General features: G+C 55.0%; 1 protein-coding gene across 4 annotated transcripts; it reads left to right on the top strand.

The window, feature by feature from the left end:
* The first annotated feature begins 207 nt into the window (after positions 1–207).
* Positions 208–27,199, top strand: RBPMS2 (RNA binding protein, mRNA processing factor 2). 4 transcript variants are annotated; one of them, XM_060151744.1, is made up of 8 exons: positions 208–615; positions 16,409–16,486; positions 17,056–17,094; positions 18,657–18,719; positions 19,053–19,203; positions 19,699–19,850; positions 25,712–25,781; positions 26,212–27,199. In XM_060151744.1, exons 1-7 carry the CDS (start codon positions 517–519, stop codon positions 25,772–25,774), a joined length of 645 nt encoding a protein of 214 aa, XP_060007727.1. In that variant the 5' UTR covers positions 208–516; the 3' UTR covers positions 25,775–25,781; positions 26,212–27,199. The 4 variants fall into 4 exon arrangements, with proteins under 4 accessions (XP_060007727.1, XP_060007738.1, XP_060007715.1 ...); XM_060151732.1 differs by having other exon boundaries at positions 209–615; positions 26,044–27,199; XM_060151765.1 differs by lacking the exon at positions 208–615 and adding an exon at positions 7,964–7,987 and having other exon boundaries at positions 26,044–27,199.
* Positions 27,200–27,488: the final 289 nt, after the last annotated feature.

Here is a 27,488-nt window from a genome sequence, read left to right as displayed (position 1 = left end):
CTGGCGCGCCGCGGCCCGGGCCGGGGCGAGCCCGCAGCGGGCGGCGAGGATTGGCTGCGCGTTCCCCCGGAGACCGCGGAGAGGGAGGGGGAGGGGGCTGGCCGGGCCCCAGCTGAGGCCGGTTCCGGCCCCCGCCCCCCGCCGCCGCCCGGCGCCCGCCCCCTCCCCCGGCGCCCGCCCCCCGCCGCCGCCGCCGCCGCCGCCGCCGCCGCGGGCGCACTCGCGGGTCGCAGTGAAAAGGCGGAGGCGGCGGCCGCTCCGGCTCGGCTCCGGTTCCCAGTGCCTCCCCCACCGCACCCCCTCCCCGCCTCCTGCACCCGCCAAACTTGATGTGACCCCAGCCCGACGCTGCGGCTGCCCCTCTCACCGCCCCGCGCGCTCCCCACCGCCACCCAGCCCCTCACCCCCGGAGCGCACCGCTCACCTCGCCCCTTCCCACCTCCTTGCCGGGGCCGGGCGCCGCGCTAGCCCTCCGCGTTCCCTTCCCCTAGCCACCCCCACCCCACCCCCCGCACCATGAACAACCTGAAGCCGGACGGCGAGCATGGCACCAGCACGGGCACCGGCACCGGCACCGGCACGGGCTCGGGCTCCAGCGGCACCCTGGAGGAGGAGGTGGGTCTGCGCCCCCGGGACTTGTTGGGTGAAGTACACGCGGAGGTGGGCGGGGGACGGGGCGCGCGGGGCCCCGCGCGCGATCTGGCAGTCGCTCCCGGCGCCTTTCCGCCGTTGCCCTTCGGCCGGGGAGGAGCAGCCCCTGTCCGGCGGGCGGGGGCGTGCGGCCTGGACTACCCCGCCGGGCGGGCATTGTCTCCCCGCCCTCCCAGGCTCGGGGCCGACCGTGCGCCGGCGGCCGTCAGTGCGTCCCGCGGTGGGCGAGCTGCGCCGTGTCCGCCCCACGCCTGCTGCCCGCGCGTCCTTCGTTCTCCACTCCGCCCCGCTCGCTGCCCTCTTCCGAGGCGCTCCTCCCGCGTGGCTGGGACTCCCGCCTCGGCTGGGAGGAACTGAGCGGGATTAGCACGGCGGGCGGGCGGCACCCACACTCCCTTGTACTTTCCGCCCTGACCCCTCCCCGTGACCTTGGAGGCCTGGGCCGGCTGCGCGGCACCTTGGTTCGCTAGAGTTGTAGTCATGGGGGTAGACGGCTTTCTTCACGGCCCCAGAGCTTGGGCTTTGGCAAAGATGTCAGCTGACTGAGTTGGGAAGGAGATGCCTAAAGACACTCAGTTCCCAGTTCTCGTCTCTCGGGTTTTGCCGTGGCAGACAAGCCAGGACCCCAAAGCTGGCCCTAGTGGGATTCTGCTAGGAATGTCCACCGGCCATGTGCTAAGAGGAGGGAGTCTGGGGCGGCTTCGTGCAGTCACCAACAGCTGAGTGGCTAATTGGATGTGGCAAAATCCGGGAGGGTGTATGTGTGTGGGGGTGGATATAGCCTTAAGGCTATCAGTGAATGGAGACCAGAAGCTCGGCCCGCAGAGACAAAAACTGGTGTGGAAAGCGGGCAGCCTTCGCAGCTCTCTCTCTGAAGTGGCCTCTGCTGTGTCACTCTAGGGCCAAGAGACCCTAGACCCTTCCTGCCGCGCCCTGGCATGCTCTTGCCCAGGAAACCAAGGGCCGGTTATCCACCCTGAGCTCCCTTCCCCTTGGTCTGGGGGAGAAACCGCAGAGCCCCTGATGGGGGCTGGCGTTGCTGCCTCCCTCCTACCCAGTGGCGGGTGCCCGCCCGCCGTGCTATAGGTTTGGTGCAGAATGGCGGCACTGGCCCACGGCTGGGCTGGGCTCCTCACTGTGGGAGGGATGATGGGAGGGTCACACTGCCAGTTCCCACTCTTAGCAATTCAGAGGCCTGCTGCCAGCCCCAGTCCACCAATGGCATGACAGCTTGAGAATCTAGGTCTAGATCCCGCTTTCTGTGGGGAAGGAAAGGAGGAATCTACAACGCTTCACTCTGAAGAGTGGCGAAGGAAAGCCTGACATATGTCCACGAGTGCGGTGTGGGCTCTAGTGGGCTGGGGTTCATTTGGCTCCTAAAGTCCTTGTCCTTCTTGGACCTTGATGCTGACAGGCCCTTGGCTTTGGGGACCCCATCCTGACTCTACCTGGTTGTTCAGAATCTCCCCTGAGAGTTGGGGGAGGCTGACAGGGTTGCTAGTATGTGTGTGGTCTCTGCTGAAATTGAGGGAGGGAAGCCATCTCCTGTGAAGCTGGGCAAGGACCCGGAACCACTTCTGCTAGAGGGTTGACTTCAGCAGGGACTTACCTCGCCGAAGAGACCCTCAGACCCACCCGTTTGAAATGGGAAGAGTGAACCACGTGGCCAGTCTAAAGTCTTGGAGGAATCGTTTGAGGTATTGGTCACTTTTTTCTAACTAGCTTTTTGAGAGAGAGGGCAGAATCATCAAGAAGTGGAATCCCTGCTCTCCCTCCTTGTGGGCAGAGGTGGGCTACAGCCCTGTAGTGCTTCAAGGAGTTCAGTGCAACTGGTGCTGGGGAGGGTGGGGAGCATGGGCTCCTGTTTAACAGAGGTCTAAGACTAAGGGCCCCAGTGATTTCTTGGAGCCCAGAGTCTGCTCTGGTCTGGTAAGCACAAGAATCGGCCCCGTCTCCTCATTAGCTTTCTGAACAGTGGGCCAAGAGCTCTTCAGCCAGGGTTCCATCTTGGATGGGTGGTTTGAGCAGGAACTAGACTTATTCTCTTTAGCTTAGATGCCCCCTAGGTAGGCAGTTCTGCAACCCCCAAGAGCCACCATTGGGGAAATCCGCATTAGCAGTGGTGGTTTACTCTCGTGGTTGACCCAGGCTGGCTCTTGGAGATTAGCTAAAGCAAACCTAGGAAGCCAAGGAAGAAGTTAGAGGTCAGCCCTCCCTGAGATGTCGCTGAGTAGGAGGTGGTTAGACCTGTAGGGATGGAAAAGGCATTCCAAGAAGAGGGAATAGCATGTATAAAAGTGAGGGGTGGATTGTGGAGCCACATGGCTTGTTTGGGTGACTACCAGGAATTTGCTATGTTGCAGTAATGTTGGAGGCCACGTTATGAACAGCCTGAGATCATGCAGGCTTGGGAGGAAATTGGCATTTTTCTGCTACTTAAGAAGAAGGTGTGTTAGAAGCTTTGAAAACTTCTAACCCTTTAACCCTTTGAAAGCTAAGGAGGGCAGCGAGGAGTTAAGGGGAACAGCTACGTGTCCCTTTCAATCTAGAAGCCATACCCCCCCCACCCCGAGGTGCGTCTTGGCTGGTGCCTGAGCTCCAGAAGGTGAGGCAGTACAGCACCCGAGCCCTGCTCAGGGCAGACTTGCCTCTGGTGTTGCCCAATCCCAGATTTAAGCATCTCCTGTCTTAGTGATTCTTGAGAGATGGCTGGAGAGTTACAGTGTTTCTGGGGAAGGGTATATGTGGTTTGAAAGAATATTTTATTTTGAAAATGGAGACATATTTTAATACAAGGCAGTGTTAAGTTACAGTAATGACTCGTTGGGGGCCCCCTGAGAGGAGGGTGGTGTTTGGAATCTTGGGGTGGGGAGTGCGGTTCAAGTTTCTAAGAGTTAAAGAAGTTTTATGCCAACCTAATGGTAAGCTCTAGAAAGGCAGAGATTAACGGTAGCTAAGGGAACTACAGCTTGACCTGAGCGTCTTGGCCCCTCACTGCCCTCCATCCCCATCTTTGCCTGTCCATGGCATCCACCAAAGCTGGGCCAAGATCGCTTCTTGCACATCTGGTACCCCACGGTCCATCATGTGTCCTCTAGGGGTCTCTGAGGATCCAGCTAGGTCCCTGGCCCCTGGCAGGATGGCCAAGGTTAGCACTCACATGAGTGAAGGAATTTCAGGGTCCAGTGTGTGACTTGGGCACTGCCCCTTTTCTCTGCCATCAAAAATATTTGACAGAATCTGGGACATCTTGGTGCTCTGTCTGCAGACTTTTTTTTGGTATAACGGGAGGGAGGCATCTATGCTTCCAGACTTTTACCTGGAAACAGGACCCAAGTAGGTAGATCCAGACAGATCTGGTAGATCAGACTCCCCTCCTCCCTGGCGGTTGTTGTGAATGTGTCTTCTCTGCTCAAATAACCTAATGGTAAGGCTGTACTATGCGTAGTAAACCCATACATAGTCTTTGTACCAGGCATTGTTTTGAGCACTTTACCGTTTTAACTCATTTAACTTCCACAACAGCACTGTGAAGTACTTATTACTATTTTATAAGTGAGGAAACTGAGACACAGAGAGGTTAAATAGCTTTCATGTAGCTAGTAATTGGGTAGGTTGGGGTTTGGACCCAGAGTTTGCTCTTAACAACATACTATACCCACTGTTCTGTTTTATATTGGGGGTTTGGATGAGACTTGGGGGTGGGGAGGGGAGAGGATCTGCAACTGAAGTTTTTTAGGGCTGAGCTTTAGGTGATGACAGCGTCCCAAGCAGAAGCTCAGGGACTGGCTCCAGGCTAGTTCTCTTTGGGTTGGTGGCATCCCAAGACTGGGTGGTGGGAGCTGTCAGCCCCTGCAGGAGGAGCATTTTATCACAGATAATGTTTAGAATTGTTATTGCGGTGATAAAAACCAGAACAAGTGAATTCTCTACAGACAGTACATCCCCCTTGTAGCCTGGGCTGGGGCTGACTGCCTTCACACCCCACCCCCACCCTTGATTCCCTGTTGCGTTGGGCATCTTAACTAAAAAAATTGTACTTACTCCAAAGTGACTGCCTGTCGTTTTGGGGGTCCATTCTCTTGGGTCTCCTTACCTCCTCCTTCCCTGTAAGTGGGCAGCCTGGCTAGTTTGCCCCAGTAAGAACCAACTTCTAAGTATCATTCAGTGTTTGGACATTCTGATTTCTCATCTCCGTCTCTGGGGTGGGGCTGGGGGAGGAGTCTGGCGAGTATTGTAACTAGAGGCAACACATGAACTGTGGGATGCTTTGCTCTGTTTTCATGCTCTCCACCCATTTATCCCACTGGTTCTCCAGACAGTCCTGAGAGGTAGAGGAGAGGAGTCCTCCCACCTGCCCTGAGTGCTAAGTTCCCGGTCCAAGGCCACCCACCTCTGGTTACCGAGACCCGAGACCTGAGCTAGAGTGCTGGGTTCTGGCAGCACCTGGTGGCCTCCAGCCTCTGCTCAGCCATTGATTTTGGGCAGCAGCAACATTTGATGCCTTGTCAGTTCCTCTGCCGTCCCCTGACCATGGCTGCCTCAGAGGGGTCCTCACACCCCAGGCAAAGCTGTGAGGCAGTGGGGCAGAGCCCGTCTCCCATACTTCAGAAACCATGTTGCTGTGAGGTGGGAACTGCAGACAGCCCACGAAGCTTCCTATGCCGAACCCCATCTACTGCCTACCCAGGGACCAGCACGGCCTCCTTGCTTTCTGCTTTTTCCCCTATTCCGTCCTTGGATGGAAAGAATAAGATTACCTGAGGTGTGCCAAGGCTAGACAGGTGGCAAGATCGTTGGGTCCTCCATTCCTGAAGAGTCCACTGGTGGATCCATCCATGCCAGGCGCCTCCAGAATGTAGCAGGAGCTGGGTGTAGCGGGAGGGTCTGCCTTGGCCCATCTGTCATGGCCTTCAGTCATTTACAGCCGACTGAGGAAAGGCTCTTGGCTGTCGCAAGTCATCAAGGCCACCTGTATAGTTCTGAACAGGCCTAGGACCCTCAGGGAGAAAGGGCAGGGTCTGACCTGGATGAGCCCATGGTATGAGTGTCTGGAGTCCCTACCTCCTTTTTTTTTTTTTTTTTTTTTTTTTGCGGTACGCGGGCCTCTCACTGTTGTGGCCTCTGCCGTTGCGGAGCACAGGCTCCGGACACGCAGGCTCAGTGGCCATGGCTCACGGGCCCAGCCTCTCCGCGGCATGGGGGATCCTCCCGGACCGGGGCACGAACCCATGTCCCCTGCATCGGCAGGCGGACTCTCAACCACTGCGCCACCAGGGAAGCCCCCTACCTCCTTTTTGTGTTTAGCCAACCTACCCTTTCCCAAGTGAGTTTTGGGCTTTAACTGGGAGAGGTCAGAAGAAATTACTGGAATAGGACCTGAGACCAGTTTGGGGAACCTTTGTTGCGATCAAGGCTGTGAAGAGCTTCCACCCAGACTGGTCCCTGTTCTTGTGTGTAATTGTAGCCATATGCGGGCACAACTTGGGATGGAGGGGTTCTTCTGTGTTGGTGACAGGGGAGCTCCAAACCAGAATCTAGGTCCTAGAAGTAGTTTCTATCTCTGAACAGAGACCCTCTCCCAACAGGAGTGTCCCTTTGGGAAACATCTCTCGTCAGACTTCATCTGCCTCAGTCAGGTGGTGCACAGGTGTGGCGTGCTCGGCGCTTTGTGTTCCTGTGCACGGTGCCGTGTGTTCACACTGGATTAACATCACATGGTTTAAGGGTTGGAGGTATTGATTTTGGAGCTAGGGGAAGTGCGTGGGATTCCCCTAGGACAACGCCTTGAATCTATGGGGTAGCATATAGCAGTGGTGACAGCTGCAACCTTTGCCAGCCACAAGGGTCAGGCAATAGATTGGCATTGGCTGACCACACAGCAGTAGGAGGGACAGGGGAGGCTGATGGCACAGGAGGGAAGGGAGCCTTGCCCAGAAGCTTCATGCTGGAGACCCTGTGAGCCTGTCTTTCTTTTTTTTTTTTTTTAACATCTTTATTGGAGTATAATTGCTTCGCAATGGTGTGTTAGTTTCTGCTGTGTAACAAAGTGGATCAGCTATACATTTACATATATCCCCATATCCCCTCCCTCTTGCATCTCCCTCCCACCCTCCCTATCCCACCCCTCTGGGTGGTCACAAAGCACTGTGCTGATCTCCCCGTGCTAATCTCCCTGTGCTATGCGGCTGCTTCCCACTAGCTATCTGTTTTACATTTGGTAATGTATATATGTCCATGCCACTCTCTCACTTTGTCCCAGGTTGAGCCTGTCTTTCTGAGTTGCCTCTGAAAGCCTTGTCCCTGGTTCTGTCTGGAACCAAGTGGAAAGCAGGCCACCCACCCCACCCCCACCCTGCCTCCAGGCAGCCTAGTCAAGGAGTCTGCATAGCACAGTTCACGCTATTTGCTTGGGTTCCCTAATGAGGTGTAGCGCAGGGCTCGCAGCAGACTTTGACCAGGTGTGTTCCCAAGATGTGAAGCCTTCCCTTCCTGGGGGTAGAAGTAGCTTGGAGTATAAGGTCCGAAGCCTTATTTAATCCAGCTTAGTTCCTCCCACCCCTACACACACACACAGGTGGAGCTCTAGGGCACATTGCAGGCCCTGAAGGAAGAGCCCCAACTTCCCAGGCAACTTGGACTTGACCCCCAGCTCTGCCAGTGGCTGGCCAGGCACCTAACTCCTGAGCTGGTTTCCTCAACTGTAAAATGGGCCTGTACCACTCTGCCCGTTACCTCAGAGGCCTGTCAGGCTCACACTCCGATGGTAGGTGTGAAAGAAGTGGAAACTACAAAGTGCTGCCCAGCGTGGGGCCTTAGAGCCAAGCCCTGATACATGTGATTCGGGGCTGGAAGTAGCAGGGGCAGGCAAAACACTGTGGAACAGCCCCTAAACCTGGACTTCTCCCCGCCAGGTCAGACCGTGATGACGTTGGCGGTGTCCTAGGTGGGCACTGCTTGGAGGGAGGCTGGGCGCTGTCCTAGCCTGGGAGCTGAGCAGCCCAGAGCTCCTTGGAGGAAACAGGAGGCGCTGGCATTCTGGGAGCATGTGTGTTTGTATCTGCTCGCTGTACTGTCTGGCTGTATCTGCTTGCTCTTTTTCCCTGTGTCCTTGTTCAGCCCTTATAAGTCCTGGGTCTGCGGGCCATGTCACCACATTCCATCCACCTCTCGTCAAGTGGCCCCACTGAGAGGGACTTCTTTCCCCCGGGGAGGCGTAAGAGCGACCTGCCAGTGCCAAGCCTAAGCACAGGACCCAGGCAGAACCCAACTCTCACCCCGCCCCCTACATATGTATTCAGAAGAAAAAGGCCAGGCCGCTGAGATCTCTGCAGAGGTACAGTGACTTGCTCTGTGGTTTCTGTTTGGCAGCTCCGGTATTGCCCCAGCAGAGAGACCCCTCTCAAACCCCAAGGGCCTGGCTTCTGACATCCTGCTTTCTCACCCTCTCAACCTCTACCCCTTCTTTACTGCTTTCTTTGCCGTCTTGTGGGCAAAACGAAAGCACTGGAGCTCTGAGCCCATGGAGGACAGTGCCCGAGCATTACTCCCAGACTCCATCACGGTCTCCCACTTCCCTGGTTTCTTGGAAGGTCAGGGTGTGAAGGGCCCTGAGGCGAGTCCACCCCTCCTCTTTATTGCTGAGGCAGTGGTGAAGGCCACGAAGCTACTTGCCTGGCCGGTGGCAGGGCTGGGACTTCAATCGGGCTCCTTGACAATTGCTTTGAGGCTCTTGTTCTTTTGTTTCTGTGTCTGGTCTGTTGTCTGAGCAGGAGGCTGAGCCTGAGTCCTGTGTCTTGGTTCTCAATGACCCTTTTCCCCTTGCAGAAGCCAGGGCTGAACTGGGCGTGACGAAGTTTAAAAAGGACCTTCAGTATCTTTACAGCAGGAACGCGGCAAGCTTTATATAACGCAGGCTGCAGCTCATAAACTCCCATGATCTGGCTGGTGGGGCGGTAGTGGGACACCGAGATGGGGTGGCTTGGGCTTCTGTTTGGACTCGGGGCTTCCTGGGGCTGTGAGGGGCCCTGCTCTACCCCCACCCCTTCCCCGCTGCAGAAGGCTGCTCTGGGAGTTGGCAGTCTGTCAGTCTTCCCTCTGACTTCCCTATACCTAACTGTTTAGGACTAGCCATGGGATCATCCAGTGGAACCCCGTGCACCCCCGGTCAACCTTCTGCTAAGGACTGTTGCTGCCCTCTTAGCTCAGCAGCTGAAGGTCATTTGTTCTGGGCACCTAAGGCTGACCCCCACTGGGCTCTGAGTGGGTTGGTGGTGTGAGATCAAGGTTTGCAAAAGAGCATTGACTTGTGAGCCGGGCACCTGGGGACACTGGGGCTGCTTCTGATACGCTCGGTGACTTGGAGCAACTCACTGGACCTCAGCTAAAAATAAGGTTTCTTCCAGCTCAGATGTTCTGCATTTCGGTTCCTGGAGAGGGCTGGGAATTGGGGAAGGATGTGGGAGGGGCTTATGAGAGGCTTGTTTTTCCCTGTTTGGATTTCCCTCCTCCCCCACCCACTTTTGTAAGGGGTGTTTTCCATCCAGATGACACCAGCAGGGCTCCCCGTGCTAAGAGGCAGGGTTCAAAGTAAGCGAGTTACTTGAACATTTTGATGAAGTGGTTGGTTGAAACAGTTCCCTTTCCAGATTGAATTCTGACTTCAGAGATGTTGGATTGCCACAAAGAATCAATTTTCAAGTATCATTTTTATCTCTTTGGTATGATGTTTCTATTGCCCAGAGTCAAGTTTCTTAGCCTCGTGAGGCAGAGATTCACCTAGAAGGCAGGAGTTGTCTTCTAGTGGGGAGTGTTTCTGGTGGACCGCTGGGATTTATTTGGGGGTGGGGGAAGGGTGGGGATGACCCTGATGTTCTCCTACCTCAGCCTCCTTTGTGCCCCGGACGGGAGGTCCCTGGAGTCCAAGTCCAGGGTGCTGTCTTGGAGAGTACAGGGCTGGGGTTTGGAAGGAGGCCGTGGTTGTCCTTTGGAGTTAAAGGGTAGGGGGTTTAATATCCATGGACATACGACTGTTTTTGACAGCAGTGTTTACCCCTTCCGTCTCTAATAAAAACTGGTATTTACGGCGCTCATCCTCTCAGCCACAGTATCCTGCTGCCACCCTTAACCTGAGAAGTTGAGTGTTCAATTCTTGGTATGAAGGTGGAGTGTGGCCAGGCCCCAGCCTGGGCTGATTGAGTGTGGCGTCCCCCCACTAGGGAGGGAGGGCCTCGTGGTGTGGCCCCTCGGACCCCACACCCCAGTCCTGTCCCACATGGAGGCTTTCCTCTGGGGGGAACGCCCCCTGCCCCGCCTCCCCCCACAGCTCCCTTCCCTTGACTTCTGCAGGGCCCCCATGTGCTGGGCCCTGTGTGTGCCCAGGGGAGGACAGAGACCTCTAAGCAGCCACTGTTGGGGGAGCTGGCCTTGATCTGGGGGCACTGGAATGACAGGTGTGCCTGTGCAGGTGTCCAGGCTGACAGAGATGTCCACCTGGGCTGATGGAAAGAGGTCGAGTCCTGCCTCAAAGCCTTTTAGGCAGAAGCCTGCATTTCTGCTATTAGGCTGATGCCTTGGGTATCCCTGTCACCTTGCTCCTGGAGGCTTCTGTTTACTTTCATTTTTTCTGAAGATCTCTAAACAACTGTTCTTTTGTTTGTCTGAAGGAAGATCATTACTGACACACAAACAGGAATGAGTTTGTCAGAGCCCCTTCTTCCTACTTCTCTCTAAAAAGTTGTCTTCCCTCTGGGCTGGGGAGGGCTGCAGTTTTCACCTTTACTGAGGGAAAGGGCTGCACCACCCGGGGGCTCGGGTCCTCTGTCCTGCTGGGATTACAGAAGGTGCTGGAGAGGCTCCTTGAAGGGGGCGTTCCCTCCCCAGGGGCCTCAAGAATAAGGCTGAGGATGGGGGCCACCACTTCCTGTGCCCTTCTCTGCCCCTCCCCGGAGCACTGGGAATGAGATGGGTGGCCTCCCGTGGAGGAGGGAGGAGCAGGCAAGAGGTCGTTGGGAGCCCCAGGCACTCGAGGTCCAGCAGTAGCTGGAGGGAAAGGGCCCACGATCACACAGCAAATACCTAGCCAACCCCAGGAAGCCTGCCTACCAGTGATAGCCTGTGGTGTGGACTTCCTAGAAGGGGCTGGACTCTCCCACCCTCTTGTTCCCAGCACCCCCGGGGAAGGATAGGCAGCAGGGCTTGCTTGAGGGACGAGCAGCCTCGGGAGTCCCCAGGCTTTGCTGGCCAGGGACACCGTCATGCTGAAGGCCAGTTTGCTGCCCTAGGCAGGCCTGGCACTGGCTGGGACCTCCAGCGAGGCTAAGTCTGCTCCTGACCATCATGAAGGCTACACACCATGTCTGCGATGTCCTGTATGGGGACACCTCTCTGGCCAAGCTCCTTGTCCACGTTGAATTCGGTGCTTCCAGTGGTTCCTCAACATGTGTCTTTTACTGGCCTCTAAGGATTCCCCATCCCCCCTATTTTTTTTTTTTTTTTGGCTGTGCAGCTTGTGGGATCTTTGTTCCCTGACCAGGGATTGACCCCAGGCCTATGGCAGTGAAAGCGCCAAGTCCTAACCACTGGACTGCCAGGGAATTCCAAAGGATTGCCTATCCTTTTTCCACCTCTCCCCAGTACCTTCTCCAGCCTGTTCCAAACTTGCCTTCCATCTGTGCCAGGGACATGGCTGTGGTCCAGCACAGTCTGCTGGTACTTGCCGTGAAGATGACCATTTTAACAGGACCGCGCTTGCTTTCAATGTTTCAGGGCAGGAGGGAGATATTCTCTTGGGCTGTGTGGATGCTTTTGGAGAAGGAGTGAGTATATGGAAGAAGGGCCTAGGTAAACAAGTTTGGTTCCTTCTAGCAGCCTGGGATTGTGTGAGCCACCCCTTCTGCTTCCTCCAAGTATCTTAAAATAATTTCGTGTTGAATTCTTGTAGTAAACTTGTGGAATAGGCGGTGGGATCTTTGGCTGGTCTTTCCATCTTGGCGTCAGTGGTGGTTGGTCCCCGAATCCTTGTCTGCGCCCAGCCTCTCTGCTGAATGCTGCACCCTATGGCTGTGAGGCTGGCACCAGCAAGTGGCACGGGAGGAGTGGTTGCCAGTGCTGGCCTGGGACACAGGACTCATTGGCCAGGCCTTGCAGAAGTAACCACATGTCTCTGTCCCTGCCATCCCTAAGGATCCCGACTGTGCCATTAGGTTGCCTTGTCACCTTTCTATTCTGAGCCTCAGTTCCCTCATCAGTATTTATTCATCTATTTATTTATCTATCTATCTATTTATTTATTTATGGCTGCATTGGGTCTTTGTTGCTGCGTGCAGGCTTTCTTTAGTTGCGGCGAGCAGGGGCTATTCTTTGTTGCAGTGCGTGGGCTTCTCATCTTCTCTTGCTGCGGAGCACGGGTTCTAGGCCTGCAGGCTCCAGTAGTTGTGGCTCACGGGCTCAGTAGTTGTGGCTCGTGGGCACTAGAGCACAGGCTCAGTAGTTGTGGTGCACGGGCTTAGTTGCTCTGTGGCATGTGGGATCTTCCCGGACCAGGGCTCGAACCTGTGTCCCCTGCACTGGCAGGCGGATCCCTAACCACTGTGCCACCAGGGAAGCCCCCGTCATCTGTAAAATGAGGGTGTTTAACTAGCTGAACTCCACGGTGCCTTCCACCTCAGACATGGCCTCCCTGGGGAAGAGGAACACTAAAGAATCCAGCGACCGTGGAAGGTTGTCTCACCTGTGTTCCCAGCTCCAGGCTGATCTGGACCTGACCCAGCCTGACTAGGCAACCTTATAACTAAATGGCTCGTGTGGTACCTGATAGGTGAGGTTTTTGTGCAGGTCAGTGTTGAGATTATGGGACCCTGAAGTGAACAAGCATATGGTTGAGCCTCTCCTGTGTGCTGGGCATAAAGTGTGCTCTTCATCCTGGAGGTAGAGGGTACCTGTGTTGTACAGATAAAGAAGCTGACATTCGGAGAGATGAAGCAGCTTCGCCAAGCCAAGCATAAAGCTGGGATGCAAACTCTGGTCTAACTAACCAAAGCCTTTCCCATTTATGGCATCACTCTGCCGTCCTGGACCACATCGTTTCTGGCTGTGAGTCCCTTCGTTGGAGGGACCAAGGTGTGTAGAGACGGAGGAGGTCTCAGATGTTGAGCCTGGCTCTAGGCACCTTGGAGGACAGGAAAGTTTTGAGACTTGCCTCCTATCTCTGGGTTTTAGAGTCCAGGTGAGCTCAGGTGGTGGGACCAGTAAAAGATAAGGGGTCCTAAGGGCCCCAGAAGACTTCAAAGGAAGGAAAGAGGGGTGAGGAAATAGAGGGACCTGAGGGATGGATGCCCTTCAGTTAAGGAATGAGGAAGGGGTGGTCTGAGGGGCAGTGTGAGCAGCTGCCATGCCCTATGTGGGTGCTTGTCGGGGATCCGGAGTCTGTGGGCCGGGGCAGGACCTGATGGAGTTGGAAGTAGCATGGTGGGTAGGTGGGCTCTGGAAACGCTTGTTCTCTCGACATGTGGCCGGCCAGCCTGCTAAGCTCATACTTCCTGTCACTCCAACTTTGCCATCATTCTAAACAGGCACCCAGAGAAGGGACTGGCTACTGAACGGATGTGTGGCAGAACTTTACCCATCCATGGGGCTAACAGGGCTGCCCAGGTGTGGCTGCCTCCGTCCCCACAGCCAGAAGAATGGCACAGATGGCTGAATCAGTGTTCCTGGATCTTACCCAGCTTTGCTCCTCGCTGAGCCAAGTTTGCCTGAGCCCTTTCTGGGCCTCAGTTTCCATGTCTGCACGGGGGGATAGGCAGAGGGCACATCATCTGCCAGGGTGTCCAGGGTCAAGTAGGAACCAAGGAGAGCATTCAGGTCAGGCTTCCTGTGACTTAGCCTCCCAGCAAAGGGTCTGTGAACTGGCAGACGGGGACCCACCACCGAACCCATAACTGCCTTGATGTCAGCTCGTTTCCTAAGGACTGACCAGGCACAGGATGCAACCTGTATTGTAGCCTTTAGAATCTAAAAGATGGGAAGCCAGGGAAAAGAGTCATCTGGCCCAGAGAAGGCTGGGAACCAGAATCTGAGCTGGGAATGAGGGAACGTTCCCCTATACTCACTCCCCTCCCCTCCGCTAAGCAGGAAACTTTGTGCTGAGAACTTTCTATTTAAGGGGGCCTCTGGGGAGGTCTGGCCAGAAAGGAGCCATTTGAGGAAGGGTTTAAAATTAGCCGGGGTGAAATGGGTGGCCCCTGGGGAGAACTGAGGTAGAGGTTTCTGTGGGCGGCTCTGGCTTTGCATCTTTGACCCAAAGCATGTCCCCTCATCCCAGGGAGGAGGGAGTAGCGCTGGTCCAGGCCGATCCAGCAGGACCCTGGCTGGCTTGTACTCTTTCAGTCCATAGTCTGTGGTGGGCTGGGCGCCCAAGTCTTGGCACCAAAAAGCAAGCATCATCTCTACCAGCCTGGGTGAGTGGTTGGGAGGGAGACCTGGGTTTTAAGTCCCAGGTCTGCTGCCTTTTAAAAACAAGCTGCATGGCCTGAGCGAGGCACTTCTCTTTGGGGGTTTACATGTAAATGAAAGGCCTTCCGTCAAAGGGCAGAGGGGTGTAGAGGATGGCTGCCCTCTGGAGTCCAGGAACTCAGTTCAGCCCACTCTGGAGCCTGGGCTGTCCAGTTTCTCCCAGATGCTTCTGGGACAGGGCAGTGCTTGAGAGCTGCGTGTATAGGGACACAGCTGCCAAGGGCTGTGAGATGTACAGAACCTTTACCCCAGGCCCAGGAGCAGAAGTGTGTGTGGCGAGGAAAGGCATCACCAGAGGGGGTGGAGGTGTCCTAACTGGCAAGGAATTCTCCTGGATTTGCTTCTTGGCGAAAACTCACGTGAGAGAAGAAGCTGTCCTTACCTATTTTATCAGCCATGGGCTTGGAGTCATTCCTGTGTGGCTAGGGGTGGCGACACTTGTTACGGGCAGCTATGGGGGCTGGTTCCCTTTGCCACTCCTGGCTCTGTTGTTGACATGTGTGTTCATTGGAGGGGGGGAGGGGAGGGGGGAGGGGAGAGGGAGAGGGGGAGGGGAGGGAGAGTGTGTGTGTGTGTGTTGGGCGTAACTTTGCGTGACTGCCCTGGGTTCCTGATTCAAGCCATTGTCTCCAAGAAGGCTGTTGCCTCAGTTCCTTCAGCAGGCCATCACTAGAGCATGGAAGTTCTTTGGTGCCTCTGGGGGGGAATGTGGCCCACTAAATGTTTTCAAGAATAGCCACGTGTTGGGTGGGCTGAGGCATGTGAACTTGTTCTTAAGTCGTCAGTGACAAGTTGAGAAGACTTTCGTTGGGCTTAGTGGTATGACATGCGACTTGAAACAGGAGTCAAGGGAATTCCCTGGCAGTTCAGTGGTTAGGACTCTGCGCTTTCACTGCTGAGGGCAAGGGTTCCATCCCTGGTCGGGGAACTAAGATCCTCAAAGCCATGTAGCCAAAAAAAAAAAACAAAAACAAAAACAAAAACCAGGAGTCAAGTGTGTGGGGAAGCTCTGCTCTTTTGGATTTTTCGTTACTCAGAAAGCACAGTTTCGAGATGTATTTTTAATGGATCTACACTCTGGAAAACCCTCCTTCTCCCATTATAATTATTGGCTGATCTGGCCTTGCTAGTTGAGCATTGGAGGCCAGCAGCATTTAACCAGCAATGGTGAATTAGGGAAGTGTTCCTGCCAGCCCTCTCCTGGACCTCACCCACTGTTCGGGAGGTCAGGTTTGGCAGGAGTCACAGGATGGACACCTGGCGTCTACTAGACCTGGCTTCAGTGCCAACTTGTAACTTTGTTGAGGGCAAGGCTCATAACTTACACCATCGTCGGCCTCACTTGAAGTTGGCAAGATCCTACACATTCTTCAAAACCCAGCACCATTGTTCCATCTCTGACTCCTTCCTCAAGTCCCGTATTCAGTAAACATTTAGTACCAGCACCATGCTAAGAGCTGGGCAGAGAAGCAAGAATATAATACATTGCCGGCCACTGAAGAGCCTACATCTAGCATGGGAAGCAGGAGGAGATGGATGTGAAAGTGCTGGGCCCTCTGATGAAATCGCTCCAAGGCACAGAGTTTACATCTTTGCCTCTCTGCTAGACCAGATGGAGCCTTTCTACCAGGAGTCCATGGGAATATTCTGAAATATGTATATGTTTCTACTTGTGCATTTTTTGGAGGTAAGACACCATAGCTTTCTTCAAGTCTCAGAGGGGTCCTTCATCTATCTTGTTAAACAGGACTCTCTCCTTGAGGCTGTCTGTGCAGAGGTGCTCAGCTAGTGCTTGATGTGACACCTGCAGGATGAACCCAGGGAAAGGAAAGGGTCCAGAAAGGTCTTTTTTTTTTTTTTTTGCGGTACGCAGGCCTCTCACTGTTGTGGCCTCTCCCGTTACGGAGCACAGGCTCCGGACGCGCAGGCTCAGCGGCCATGGCTCACGGGCCCAGCCGCTCTGTGGCATGTGGGATCTTCCCGGACCGGGGCACGAACCCGTGTCCCCTGCATCGGCAGGCGGACTCTCAGCCACTGCGCCACTAGGGAAGCCCCCAGAAAGGGTTTTGAAAAGTTAAATGCTGTGAAACTTTGGGTGCTCATTTGCCTCAGCCTCCAAAGAAGGCTCAGGAAATCCTGAATTCTTCCTTCAGCCCTGGAAGGATTCCAGTTCCTTCCTGAAGGAAGAGCCATCATCCTTGTTCTTCTGTCAGCCCGGCCCTGACCACTGTGGTCTCTTCCCCAGGTCCGGACACTGTTCGTCAGTGGGCTCCCTGTGGATATTAAACCCAGAGAACTGTACCTGCTCTTCAGGCCGTTCAAGGTGAGTCTGGACCCAGCCACCCATGGGCAGAGCCTAGGATGGAGGAGAAGCATGAGGAATGAATCGCAGACCGGGATTGGGCAGCAGGAAAACTAGAAAGTGTGATGGCAGCCCTGGTTCTCTGTCCCGGTTCTGCTAACTCATATGTTGCTTTCTGTCAGTTGCTTATTAGCCTTTCTGAGCCTCCGATTTCTCATCTGTAAAGTGGAGACAGTAGAATCTCAGTAGACTTTGCCGTATAAGGAATCTTTGAGATTCAGCATAGCGTTTTCAATTTGCAGATAAGAAAACTTAAAAAGGTGAGGTCTGTGCTTCCAGATGACAGGCTACGGGAGCAAAGGGGAATTTCCGCATGAAATGATGAATGCTACCGCATGATGGCCATCCCATGTGCTAGGCTGTGTGATATGGGACACAAAGACTGAGGGCACTCAGTGGTGGTGGAGATCAGAGTGGGTCACCTTTGCGGGGAGAAGAGTGTGAGCTGGGGAAAGGCAGGGCTGGGGGGTGGCCAGGGTAGCACAACAGAGGCTTCCGACCTTCCTGTTAATGACCACCTCTCTCTGCAGGGGTATGAAGGGTCCCTGATCAAGCTCACATCGAGACAGGTAAGTTCTCTCCAAGGTTTTTCTTCTTCCCAGCCCAGACCGACTGCTGAAATTGGAACTGAGCCTGTTCTCTTTTCCTCAGTCTTGAGGCATCTGGCAGCTGAGACCTGCCCCCTGCCACCCCTATCCTGTCCTAGGCTGACGAAAGAGTAGCCTCCACACGTCCCCTCTTCTTACCAGTCAGCTCCTGGTCCTCACTCTCTGGCCCTTGAGAAGCCACAGTGGGACCCGGAGGCTGAGGACCATAGAGGTGGTGGCTGTGCTCTGGTTCCTGATGCCAGGGGTCCCAGGCCCAGAGCCTTCAGGAGCCATTTGGGGACTGGACTGAGCCCAGGCAAAATGAAGTCGGAGAAGTTTTAAACCTGTTGTTCCCCCCACCCCGACCCCCCCTTTTAAATAAATAAATAAATAAATTTATTTATTGGCTGCGTTGGGTCTTCGTTGCTGTGCACGGGCTTTCTCTAGTCGTGGCGAGCAGGGGCTACTCTTCGTTGCGGTGCACAGGCTTCTCATTGTGGTGGCTTCTCTTGTTGCAGAGTACGGGCTCTAGGAGCGCGGGCTTCAGTAGTTGTGGCACACGAGCTCAGTAGTTGTGGCTTGCGGGCTCTAGAGCACAGGCTCAGTAGTTGTGGTGCATGGGCTTAGTTGCTCCGCGGCATGTGGGATCTTCCCGGACCAGGGCTCGAACCCGTGTCCCCTGCATTGGCAGGTGGATTCTTAACCACTGCACCACCAGGGAAGCCCGGGGCAACAAGTTTATGGGACTTCCCTGGTGGCTCAGTAGTTAAGAATCCTCTTGCCAATGCAGGGGACACGGGTTCGAGCCCTGGTCTGGGAAGATCCCACGTGCTGCGGAACAACTAAGCCTGTGGGCCCAAACTACTGAGCCTGCGCTCTAGAGCCCGTGTGACACAACTACTGAAGCCCATGTGCCTAGAGCCCGTGCTCCACAACAAGAGAAGCTACCACAATGAGAAGCCTGCGCACCGCAATGAAGAGTAGCCCCCGCTCGCCGCAACTAGAGAAAGACCGTGCGCAGCAACGAAGAACCAACGCAGCCAAAAATAAATAAATAAATAAAATAAATATATATATATATATATATATATATATATATATATATATAAGTAAAAAAAACCGGTTGCCCCTTGATTGAACCTGAAGCCTTTCCGTGCCCTTGATACATTAGTGTCCCCTTTCGTGCTGGGGAAAACACTAGAACTTACACTTAATTACCTGCATACATTAAAAAAAAAAGACTTTTACTGAAAGGGTGATGTTTAATGCAGTGGGATAAAGCTGTATTGGCATCGTTTCCCAGAATGTGGTACCTGGATGGGAGAGTTTTAGTGCCCCAAACCAAAAATATATAATTCTTGTCCATATATAATTATATAAATATATAATTCTTGGCCATATCCTCCCTGTGTTCTAGCTGAACATAGGAGGAATATGGACAAGAATTATATATTTTTTTGTTCTTTGTTGTTTTGTTTTGTATGCTTGAAGGGGAGATGGAGTGTTGGGAGAGATGCAAGGGTATTCTCTCTTTTTCCTACTAGCCTGTTGGTTTTGTGATCTTTGACAGCCGGGCAGGAGCAGAAGCGGCCAAGAATGCATTGAACGTGAGTAGACAGAGAACAGGCCTTTCTCTGACCCACAGACTTCTAGGCAATGGGTATTCCTGTTCCCGTCTTCTGCAAACCTTCCCCCACTCCACGCCCAAGGAAAGGGCCCACAGATGTACCTTCCCCAACATCCTGGGGCAGAGTCTTTGGCTGCACTGTCTGTGCCAAACGCCACTACTCACAAGGCCCGAGCAGTGTGTCCACTGTCTTGGCCCCCGTGTGGGCGAGTCTTTCAGGCTGGATCATTTCTGGGGCCCTTCCGTCCCCACTGCAGTGGACAGGCTGGGTCCTACAGTGTAACGCCTTTCCCTTCCTTTCCTTCTCACGTAGGGTATTCGCTTTGATCCTGAGAACCCTCAGACCCTGAGGCTAGAGTTTGCCAAAGCCAACACCAAGATGGCCAAGAACAAGCTAATGGCTACACCAAATCCCACCAACGCTCACCCCGCCCTAGGAGCACACTTCATCGCACGAGACCCCTGTGAGTGGCACTCAGAGTGGCCATCTGCTGCCCTTTACCTGGCAGAGCTGGGGGGCCCTCGTGGATGGAGTTGCGTGCAGAGGGCATCCCTGAGGGCATCAGTCCTGCCTGCCCGCCCCTTTTCCAGGAGCTTCTTGCAGCCCCCATTACCCATCCCTGTGGGTCCCATGCTCCCTTCCTCCCCTGCAGCCTTTGCTGGCCCTCAGACTGAGCTCCTGAGCTGTTGGTGTCGCCCAGCTTCCCTGAAGCCTTCTCTGATCCCTCTTGGTTGAGATGAGCAGAGACCCATCTGAGGGCTTCTGGAAGCAGACAGGATGCTCACCAAGCCGGGCCAAGTTACCGTGGCTTCTTTCCCAGTCTCGGGATCCTTCAGGGGAGCCTGAGAAGGGAGCTTATGCTCAGTGATAGTGCTGGGTCCCCTTCTGTGTTTGGAATGGGGTGGCGCAAAGGGGGACCCGCGTTCTGACAAGGGGGGGCTGTTGTCTCCCGTCGCAGATGACCTGATGGGGGCCGCTCTGATCCCCGCATCCCCAGAGGCCTGGGCCCCCTACCCTCTGTACACCACAGAGCTGACCCCAGCCATCTCACATGCTGCGTTTACCTACCCAGCCGCCACTGCTGCTGCCGCTGCCGCCCTACATGCTCAGGTAAGCCTGTCGGGGGGAGAAGTAGGAAAGGGGAGAACAAAGGCTCTGAGTTGGCCGGGCTTCATTCCTACCCGGCCACGGGCCACCCAGGTCCCCAGAGCTGCTGCAGAACTGCTGTCTTGTAACAACAGTACCTTTGGGGTTTGGGGTCCCACAGAGGGGAAGGAGAGGAAACGCTGTGAGGCCGCCTCGAGGATACACTGCAAAGGCGAAGTGTGAGAGACCCACCGTGGGTCCACTGCCCCTGGACACGCGCGGGCAGGCTGTGCCGATTCTGCCTGTGGTGACAGACCTGAGTGTGGTCGCCGGAGGCAGCCCGCCTGCCTCTGCTTCCTCCTGTCTTTGTGAACTTCAGAAAGCTCTGAAAGATTTCTGTGTCTGGGTTGTTCTTTTTCACTCATCTGGAAAGATAAGAATAGTAGTATCTGCCTCAGGTTGTTGTGAGAATTAAATGTTAAGCCATGTGAGGGGCTAGAATTGTACCTGGAACATCCGGGGTGCCCAGTGAGTGTTTGCTCTTTTGTTCAAGGAACGTGGGCACCCTGCATTGTGACCTGGGCTGGGGTGGGAAAGATGCAGCCCACGCCTCTAGGCAAGAGGTGGAGAGGGCACGGCTGGGCTGGGAGGGCTCTGTGCTTGCCGAATGCCGCGCCAGGTGCCCGAGAGGGGCACGAGCACCTCGCAGGTTACAGCCAGGCCTCTGCGCGGCAGTGACAGGGCACCGCCAGGCAGCGTGGGAGGGCTGTGGTGAGTGGCGAGCCCACCTGGGCCTCTCGTCAGTGAAGTGACCGAGAGCTGAGGCTCATGAAGAGTGACCTGGCTGCTGAGAGGGAGAGAACAGGGGTCTCCTGGCTGGGGCAGTAGAAGGGGACGAGGAGTTAAAGGGTGTGAGAAGCCAGGAGGGAGAGTTCCCAGAAACTAGAAGCTGAGGCAGGAGGAGTGGGCAGCTCTGCCAGTGGGAGGGTCAAGTGCGTGTCCATCCCTCTGAAGGGCTTAGTGACCTGGGTTCGCCCAGTTCCAAGGTGGAAGGTTCAGATTCCCTGACTGCCACCCTCGCAAGGCGTTCCCCCGGCCACGGCAACTTGGGTTGTACCAAGGGCAGACGCGTGGTTCCGCTTGGCGCTCACCCCGGCGGCACACCACAGACGGCTGGAAAATTGATCGGCGTAGGGAGGTGGCGGGGCTCTTCCTCTCTGGGGCGACGTTTGGGGGACTTACCGCAGACCAGTTCTGTGGTGAGTGAAGGCGGTCCTCTGTGACCCGGCGGAGTGTGGAAGGCAGCTGGTGCGGGGGCGAGTTTAACTGCAGGGGCCCTGTGAGTCCTCTGATCCCAGCTGTGCCACCAGTTAGCGACCTGATCTTCAGCAAGTGACTTCACCTCTGGGCCTCCGTCTTGTCCCCATCTGTAAAACGAGAGGGCAGGACCAGATCGGATGGAGAGGTTCTACCCCGTCTGCTCTGAGATGCTAGGCCGTGACAATGTGAGGCAGAGGTTGGGAGCCAGGGACAGTCAGGATGTCAGATTATTCAGGAGCGATATCTCTGCCCTTTTTGGGGTGGCCCCCTCCAGCCGGCTGGGAGTGGTGCGCCGCTGCGGGTCCCTAAGCTTCGTACACAGGACGGTGTGCCCTCCTCTTGTCTTCCTTTCCAGCTTCCTCCCTCCTTCCCCATGCCCTGTGGCCATCCAACTCCAGTCCAGCTACCTTGGTCCAATCCTGGCTCTCTCTTTCAACACTGTGTGACCTTGGGCAAGTTTCTTGACCTCTCTGTGTCTCGATTTCTTTGTGGTATGATAGTCGTAGCTACTTTAGAGGGTGGTTGGTAGCCTATTAGCATAGAGGGAGCACTGCATGCTTATTATTTCATGTCATTATTGTCTAGTTCCCTCCAGGCCTCGCTGTGCCTGAGTTCCTGTCTTCTGGTCTCCCTGGGAAGGGGATGAGGGCCCCCTCAAAGGATAGTGGCTTTTTTCGGGAGGCCGCCTGATGACAAGCGATCGGATCAGGTGGTGACTGGTTCTGTCCCGCTACTCGAGTTCTCTGGATAGTTGTTTCCTCGACAGTAAAACACACTGTTAGGACCAAATGTAGTAATAGGCATGAAAGCATTTTCGAAGTAGTATCACTTTCTCTATTCCTTCCAAGAGCCCCCTCCCTGCCCCCGATAGTACTGCCCCAGAGGTGGAGGCTGAAAATGCCTAAATGAGGGAGGTGGACCCTGGTGGTCCTCAGGAGGTTATTCTGAACCCAGAGGACCCGTAGCCGCGTTTTTCTGTGCCTGGGGGTAAGGAGGTGACTTGGAGAGAAAGGCAGCAGCTGATAGACAAAAGGGGATGCCGACCGGTCCTTCCTTTCTGAACCCCACCATATGCATCCTGACCTCACGCCCTCTGCCAGTAGCTCGGCCTGAGCGAGGCATCCTCATGTGGCTGCAGGGACGAGACCTGCAGGAAGAAAGGGGCTTGGAGATGGTTCAGTCCTGCTCTATCTCGGCACAAGGCTGTGTTGCTGGACCTTCTGATCCTTTTGATAGAATCTTCTCCTTTCAGAGGGTATGGGTGGCAGGGGCACACTGGGGTCTGGTACATGAAGATGGTGACCTAAAAGCAGGGATTCTGCATGTCCCCTTGCACCCCAGGGTCCTCCCAGTTTGGACTGCTTTTTCCATTTCGACCTGAGGGTACGGGGGTCTTTCACTGCAGCCCTTTGCCCCCCTTACACTGGCTCAGCCACTTACCGATGACCTTAAAGTTACAGAAATTCTCCTGCCTCTGTTTTCTTGTCTGTTTAATGGAAATGCTAATAGCATCAACTTTATAGGGCTTTTCTGAGGATTAAATGAACTTCGTGTGTGAAAACTGCTTAGACCAGCATCTCCACATGCCAGGTGCTTCACGAACATTAGCTAGTAGAGGTCTGCGTTCATGGGAAGAAAAAGTCGGGGTTTTTTTCTCTTTTTTGCCTTTGCTTGTCATCCTGTTCCCCCAAATATCACTACGTTTAGTCCTTAGACTTGGTAGGTAGTTGGACACAGGTGTATAAGTAAATCCATGGGTATGAACCTTTTACGAAAATTACACATTTAATCTTCTTAAAACTTAAATATTAGGACATGCTTCTATGTAAGTAAGTATAGGTCTGCATTCTGGGTGCCTGGCTAGCCTACCAGTGTATAAGTGTGTCTGCCTCCCTGTAGATGGCAGTGAGGTTGTTTACACACTTTTCTTTTGCTCTGTTAGGCTGTGCTGCCATGGATGCCCTTGTTCACACCTCTCTGGGCACCTGTCCTGCCTGCTTTCCTTATCATAAATTCCTAGAGCTATTGCAAGGTCAGAGTGTAGACTTGCCGGTCTGAGTTAATTGTATTGTTTTGACTTTGTGATGAGTGAGGCTCCCTTACTTGTTGGCTGTTTCTATTTCTTGTGTGGATTCATCCCTTTGCCCACTTTTTGGTGTATCTTCTCCGTTAGTCGGTCTGAGGGTCTGAGAGAGGACCGTGTGCCCCCCACTCCTTTGGGTGCTGCCCCTCTTGGAGCTGTAGCCATTCTAGATGCCCATGGGCTGTCCCTGTGGGGTGGCCTCTTAGGACCTCCAACCCCGCCCTGTGAACGAGTGGAGGCCCTGACAGGGGACTGGCCACTTGCTCCCTGCTGTGCTGGCCGTGACCCCTGGGCCTGGGGTCTTGTTCTGAGCTGGGGCAGGAAGAGACCGTGCTTCTTTAGAGAACCTGGACCACTGGCCTATCCCAGGCATCTGAGGAGAGTGGAAATGCAGCCCTCCAAGTACGTTCTGTCTAGTTGGGTTGCACGACCATCCCGAGCTCAGAAATTAGGGCTTTCCTCTGCTTCCTCCCCAAGAAGGTGGTGGCTCATCTCAGGCTGGAGGGAAAGCTGCTGCTCTGGAGTCCAAGCTGCAGCACCTAGTGGAGAGGGTGGGGCTGGATGGAGCAGGCTTGTTGTGGGGGCCCCTAAGCAGCCGGTGGTGGAGGAGGGCAGGTCGGAGGCCTCCAGGGTCCCTCCCACTCTCGTCCGACGCTCTCCCCTTGTCCAGCCCTGCAGGGCACCCAGCCTGTCAGGCGCTTCCTTGCCGTGGGGCTGCTCCAGCTGGAGGCTGGGTGAAGTGCGGTGGTCAGGGTCCACTAAGGCTTCCCGGAGCTGGACCGGCCGCAGCCTTGTCCGGTGGCAGCGGTGCTGGTTTCCTCGTCGTCCCTCTCTTAGGGAATGAGCTCTGGTGTCCAGCCGGGCTTGCAGCTGAGAGGGCAGCCCACGGCTCGGCGAAGGGGAGGAGAGGCTTCCTCCCACTCAGCTGTCAGCTAGGAAGGGAGGGAACTGTTTCCAGATGTTCAGAAGACACGAGAGAAGATAAGATGGCCTCTGAGGCTGGATGGCTCAAAGAGGCTCTTGACGCTTTCTGTGTGGTGTGGGGCTTAATCAAGGTGGTCCTGGCAGCCAGGGGTCAACTGTGTGCCGATGACAGCAGTGCCACATCCTTGGAGCCCAGGGGCCATCCCGACATTGGTCAGGTGGCCTAGGCCCTGGTCCTGCCATGTGCCAAGTGTCCTGGCATCTCAGAGGAACCAGCTGCCGACTTCCTGCTGAACACGGGGTGGTCAGAGTCCTGTGCTGTACAAGACAGCACCTAGAATTTGGAGGGGGCACAGGAGCAAGTTCTCAGGAAGCTTTCATCAGCCACCGGATAGCCTGGCGTTGCTCGATATCTTCCCTACTTACAGAGGCAGGGATTCCTGGCAGCCAAGTAGGTAACTGGGTCTGACTGCTTGTGCTTCAAGAGTTTTGTCTGTATGCCCAGCTGCTACTTGGTTTCCTCATCGGCTCTCCTGTGCCATCCCTTTCTTTCCTAAGAGAACCCCGGCTCCCATCTCTGAGTTCTCTTCCCACCCCCTCACTCGGGGCCCTGTGATGCCCTGCCGCCACCCCTCCCAGGTGGCCACGGGTCAGGCCCGGGCGGACGTGCTGTCTGTAACTGGGGCAGGCGGCCTCCCTGCAATCTTGGCTTGGCACCCAGCATGGCTCACCGTCCAGACTGGCCCATGGGGAATGGGGTGCATGTCATTTCCTGGCCTGTTTCTGGGAATCATGCTTTGGGGCCATTGCTCTGTGGGGCCTTCTAGCAAGTACCAGGGTTGAGGTAGCTGCCAGGCTCCCACTAGAGGGCTCAGCTGGTAGGTTACGAATCTCTAAAATTAGGAGGCTTTTGTAATGAAGGGAACGGGGGTGGGGGTGGTGCAGAAGCTGAAACAGGGCAGCGGCGGAGGCGGGGAGCATCAGCTGGGTCTTATCTGTGACTTCCTGGGATCCTGCAAGGACAGGACCAACTTCTGGGAGTCCTGCCTCTTGGAGACCACACTGACTTTGGTTTCTAATGTGTTTTTACATTCTGTCTTATCTGATCCTCGTGGATACCCTGTGACTTTTAATCATCTCTATCCTGTAGCTGTTGAGGACACTGAGACTCAAACGAAGTTGAGCAAAAATGTGTTAGGTGCATTCTCCCGATATTAGGAATTCCGCACTCTCCCGGTTAAGGGGGCAGGGCAGACTGTTGGGCCAGTGCCCCCGGCTGCCAGCACTCCACCCGGTACAGTCGGGCTCAGTGGAGCGTGACCGCCTTCGTAACCCTTCTCTCATTTGAACCTCTGTCCTGCAGAGGAGGCAGGTCAGGTGGCGCTCTCCCATTTTCAGGATGAAGAAACTGACGCCCAGAGGTGAGTAACTGGCCCGACCTCCGCCGTCAGTGACAGAACCAGGACTCCGACAGGGGCACTGAAGGCCATGTTTCCCAGGCTCCCCCGTCAAGCGAAGGGACTGCACAGCTAGCTCCTGACGTTGGCTTCTCTTGCAGGTGCGCTGGTACCCTTCCTCTGATACCACCCAGCAAGGATGGAAATATCGTCAGTTCTGTTAGTTCTTCAGTAAGTGCTGGCTCAGAGGCCTGGGACGGAAAGTGTCCTAGAGCCTGGCTCCCTGCAGGGCCTTGGTTCCTCTGCCTGAGTCCAGGAGCTCGCTGGTGCTACCCCAACCTGAGCTTGCGCCTGGGGCACTCTGGCTGGTTTTCCCCTCTCCTCCCACCCTGCCCCCCACCCCACATCTTGCAGCCTCCTCGCAAGGGGAGGGCCTGGGTTCAGCTCCAGTCCCATGCATCTGCTCATGGCCACCTCTTTCCCCTCCCTCCAGGTCTGGTCACCACAGCTCGAAGCCCCCGCCCGCCTCACTGGGGAGGGAGCCACCCTGAGCTTCCACTGCCCCCAGGTGGCCCGTGCAGAGCTGCTGCTTCCCTCCAAAGACTGTGAATTTTAAGCCTGACTCAGTGGACTCTTGTTTCCTTTCTCTCCTTTTCCTCAGCCCTGTGCTGCCCCAAAGCCCCTCTCCAAGGCCTCACGGCAGGATTCAGGGGCCTTCTCCCTGGGACACCCAGACCCAGCTCGGAGGTCTCACTGGGACTGAGCAAGGCCTGACCTCCAGTCCAAATTTGCTTCCGTAGCCCCACCTCAAAGAAATGAGGCGTTTAATTTTGCATGTTTTCCTGGCATGAATTAAGACACTTAAACTTGTATATATGTGAGTGTACAGTTTGTTCTCACATTGTGTCACCATAGCAACAAGTCCTGACCACTAATGGTTCATCATTCCCGGTCCCTCTCCCCACACCCCCCTCCCCTGCACCCACCCTGCTTCAGTGAGGACCAAGCCCTGCAGCCAGTTCCGCCCTGCGGCTGGCAGCCTCCACCACCCCACACACTTCCAGGCTGAACAGGAAGGACCACCCAGCCAAGGTAGAGCGTTTTCTTGGTCATTTCAAATTGGGGTCCTCTGCTTCCTCCCCCTCAGATGAGCCAACAGCCATTAAGAACACCCTTTCTCTGCCCAGTTTTTCGCTTACCTCTCCGCGGCGCACCCCACCCCTGCCATGGTTCCTCATGCTTTCCAAACTTCAAAACCAACCAAAAAGTGAAAGTATTTTTGTACCCTGTGTAACAAAATATTTATGCAACATGAAAGATTTTTCGTGTGTGTGTGCAATTAATTATTGAAGAGACCTTGTCCGCCCTGTCAGATAAGTTTAACATTTTAGTTTGAGGCATGAAGAAGAAAAGGGTTTCCGTTCTCCAGCAGTGAGCCTTAGCGTCAGCCGTTAGTTTAAGAAAAATGAAGGAAAAATTGTGCAATTTTTTGTTTCGTGTGCACATCAGTGCATTGCCTTTGGCCGCAGCTGTGGCTGTCTTGCCGTTTTCAGACTTGGGAGACGAGGAGGCTGTTGTAATTGCTGATCCTGTGAGAATGTGAAACTGGATAATATATGAAATGCAAAATAAAAAATCATCCAAAGTAACTGCTCTCCGACCTTTGCTTCCTTGGGTTGTAGGTTGCCGTCGGGAGGGCACAGCTAGAGGACAGGTGTTGGGAGTTAAAGGGGGAAGGAGGCGAAGTGGGCCCGGGCCTCAGAGCTCACGTGGCCTCTCCCTCCTGCCCTCTTTTGTGTGACTTGAGGCTGGAGAGGAAGTGACCTGCCAAGGGCCGAGCAGCGGGGCCGCCTGGGTTTAACTCATTCTTTGTTTTCTGTTCTGAAGATGGGGGCGGAGATTCCCTGCACCCAGAGTAAGCACCTAAATGGGACCTTC

Source organism: Lagenorhynchus albirostris, chromosome 1, assembly GCF_949774975.1.
Source record: "Lagenorhynchus albirostris chromosome 1, mLagAlb1.1, whole genome shotgun sequence".
Taxonomy (NCBI): Eukaryota; Metazoa; Chordata; class Mammalia; order Artiodactyla; family Delphinidae; genus Lagenorhynchus; species Lagenorhynchus albirostris.
This window is presented reverse-complemented; position numbering and strand designations above follow the sequence as displayed.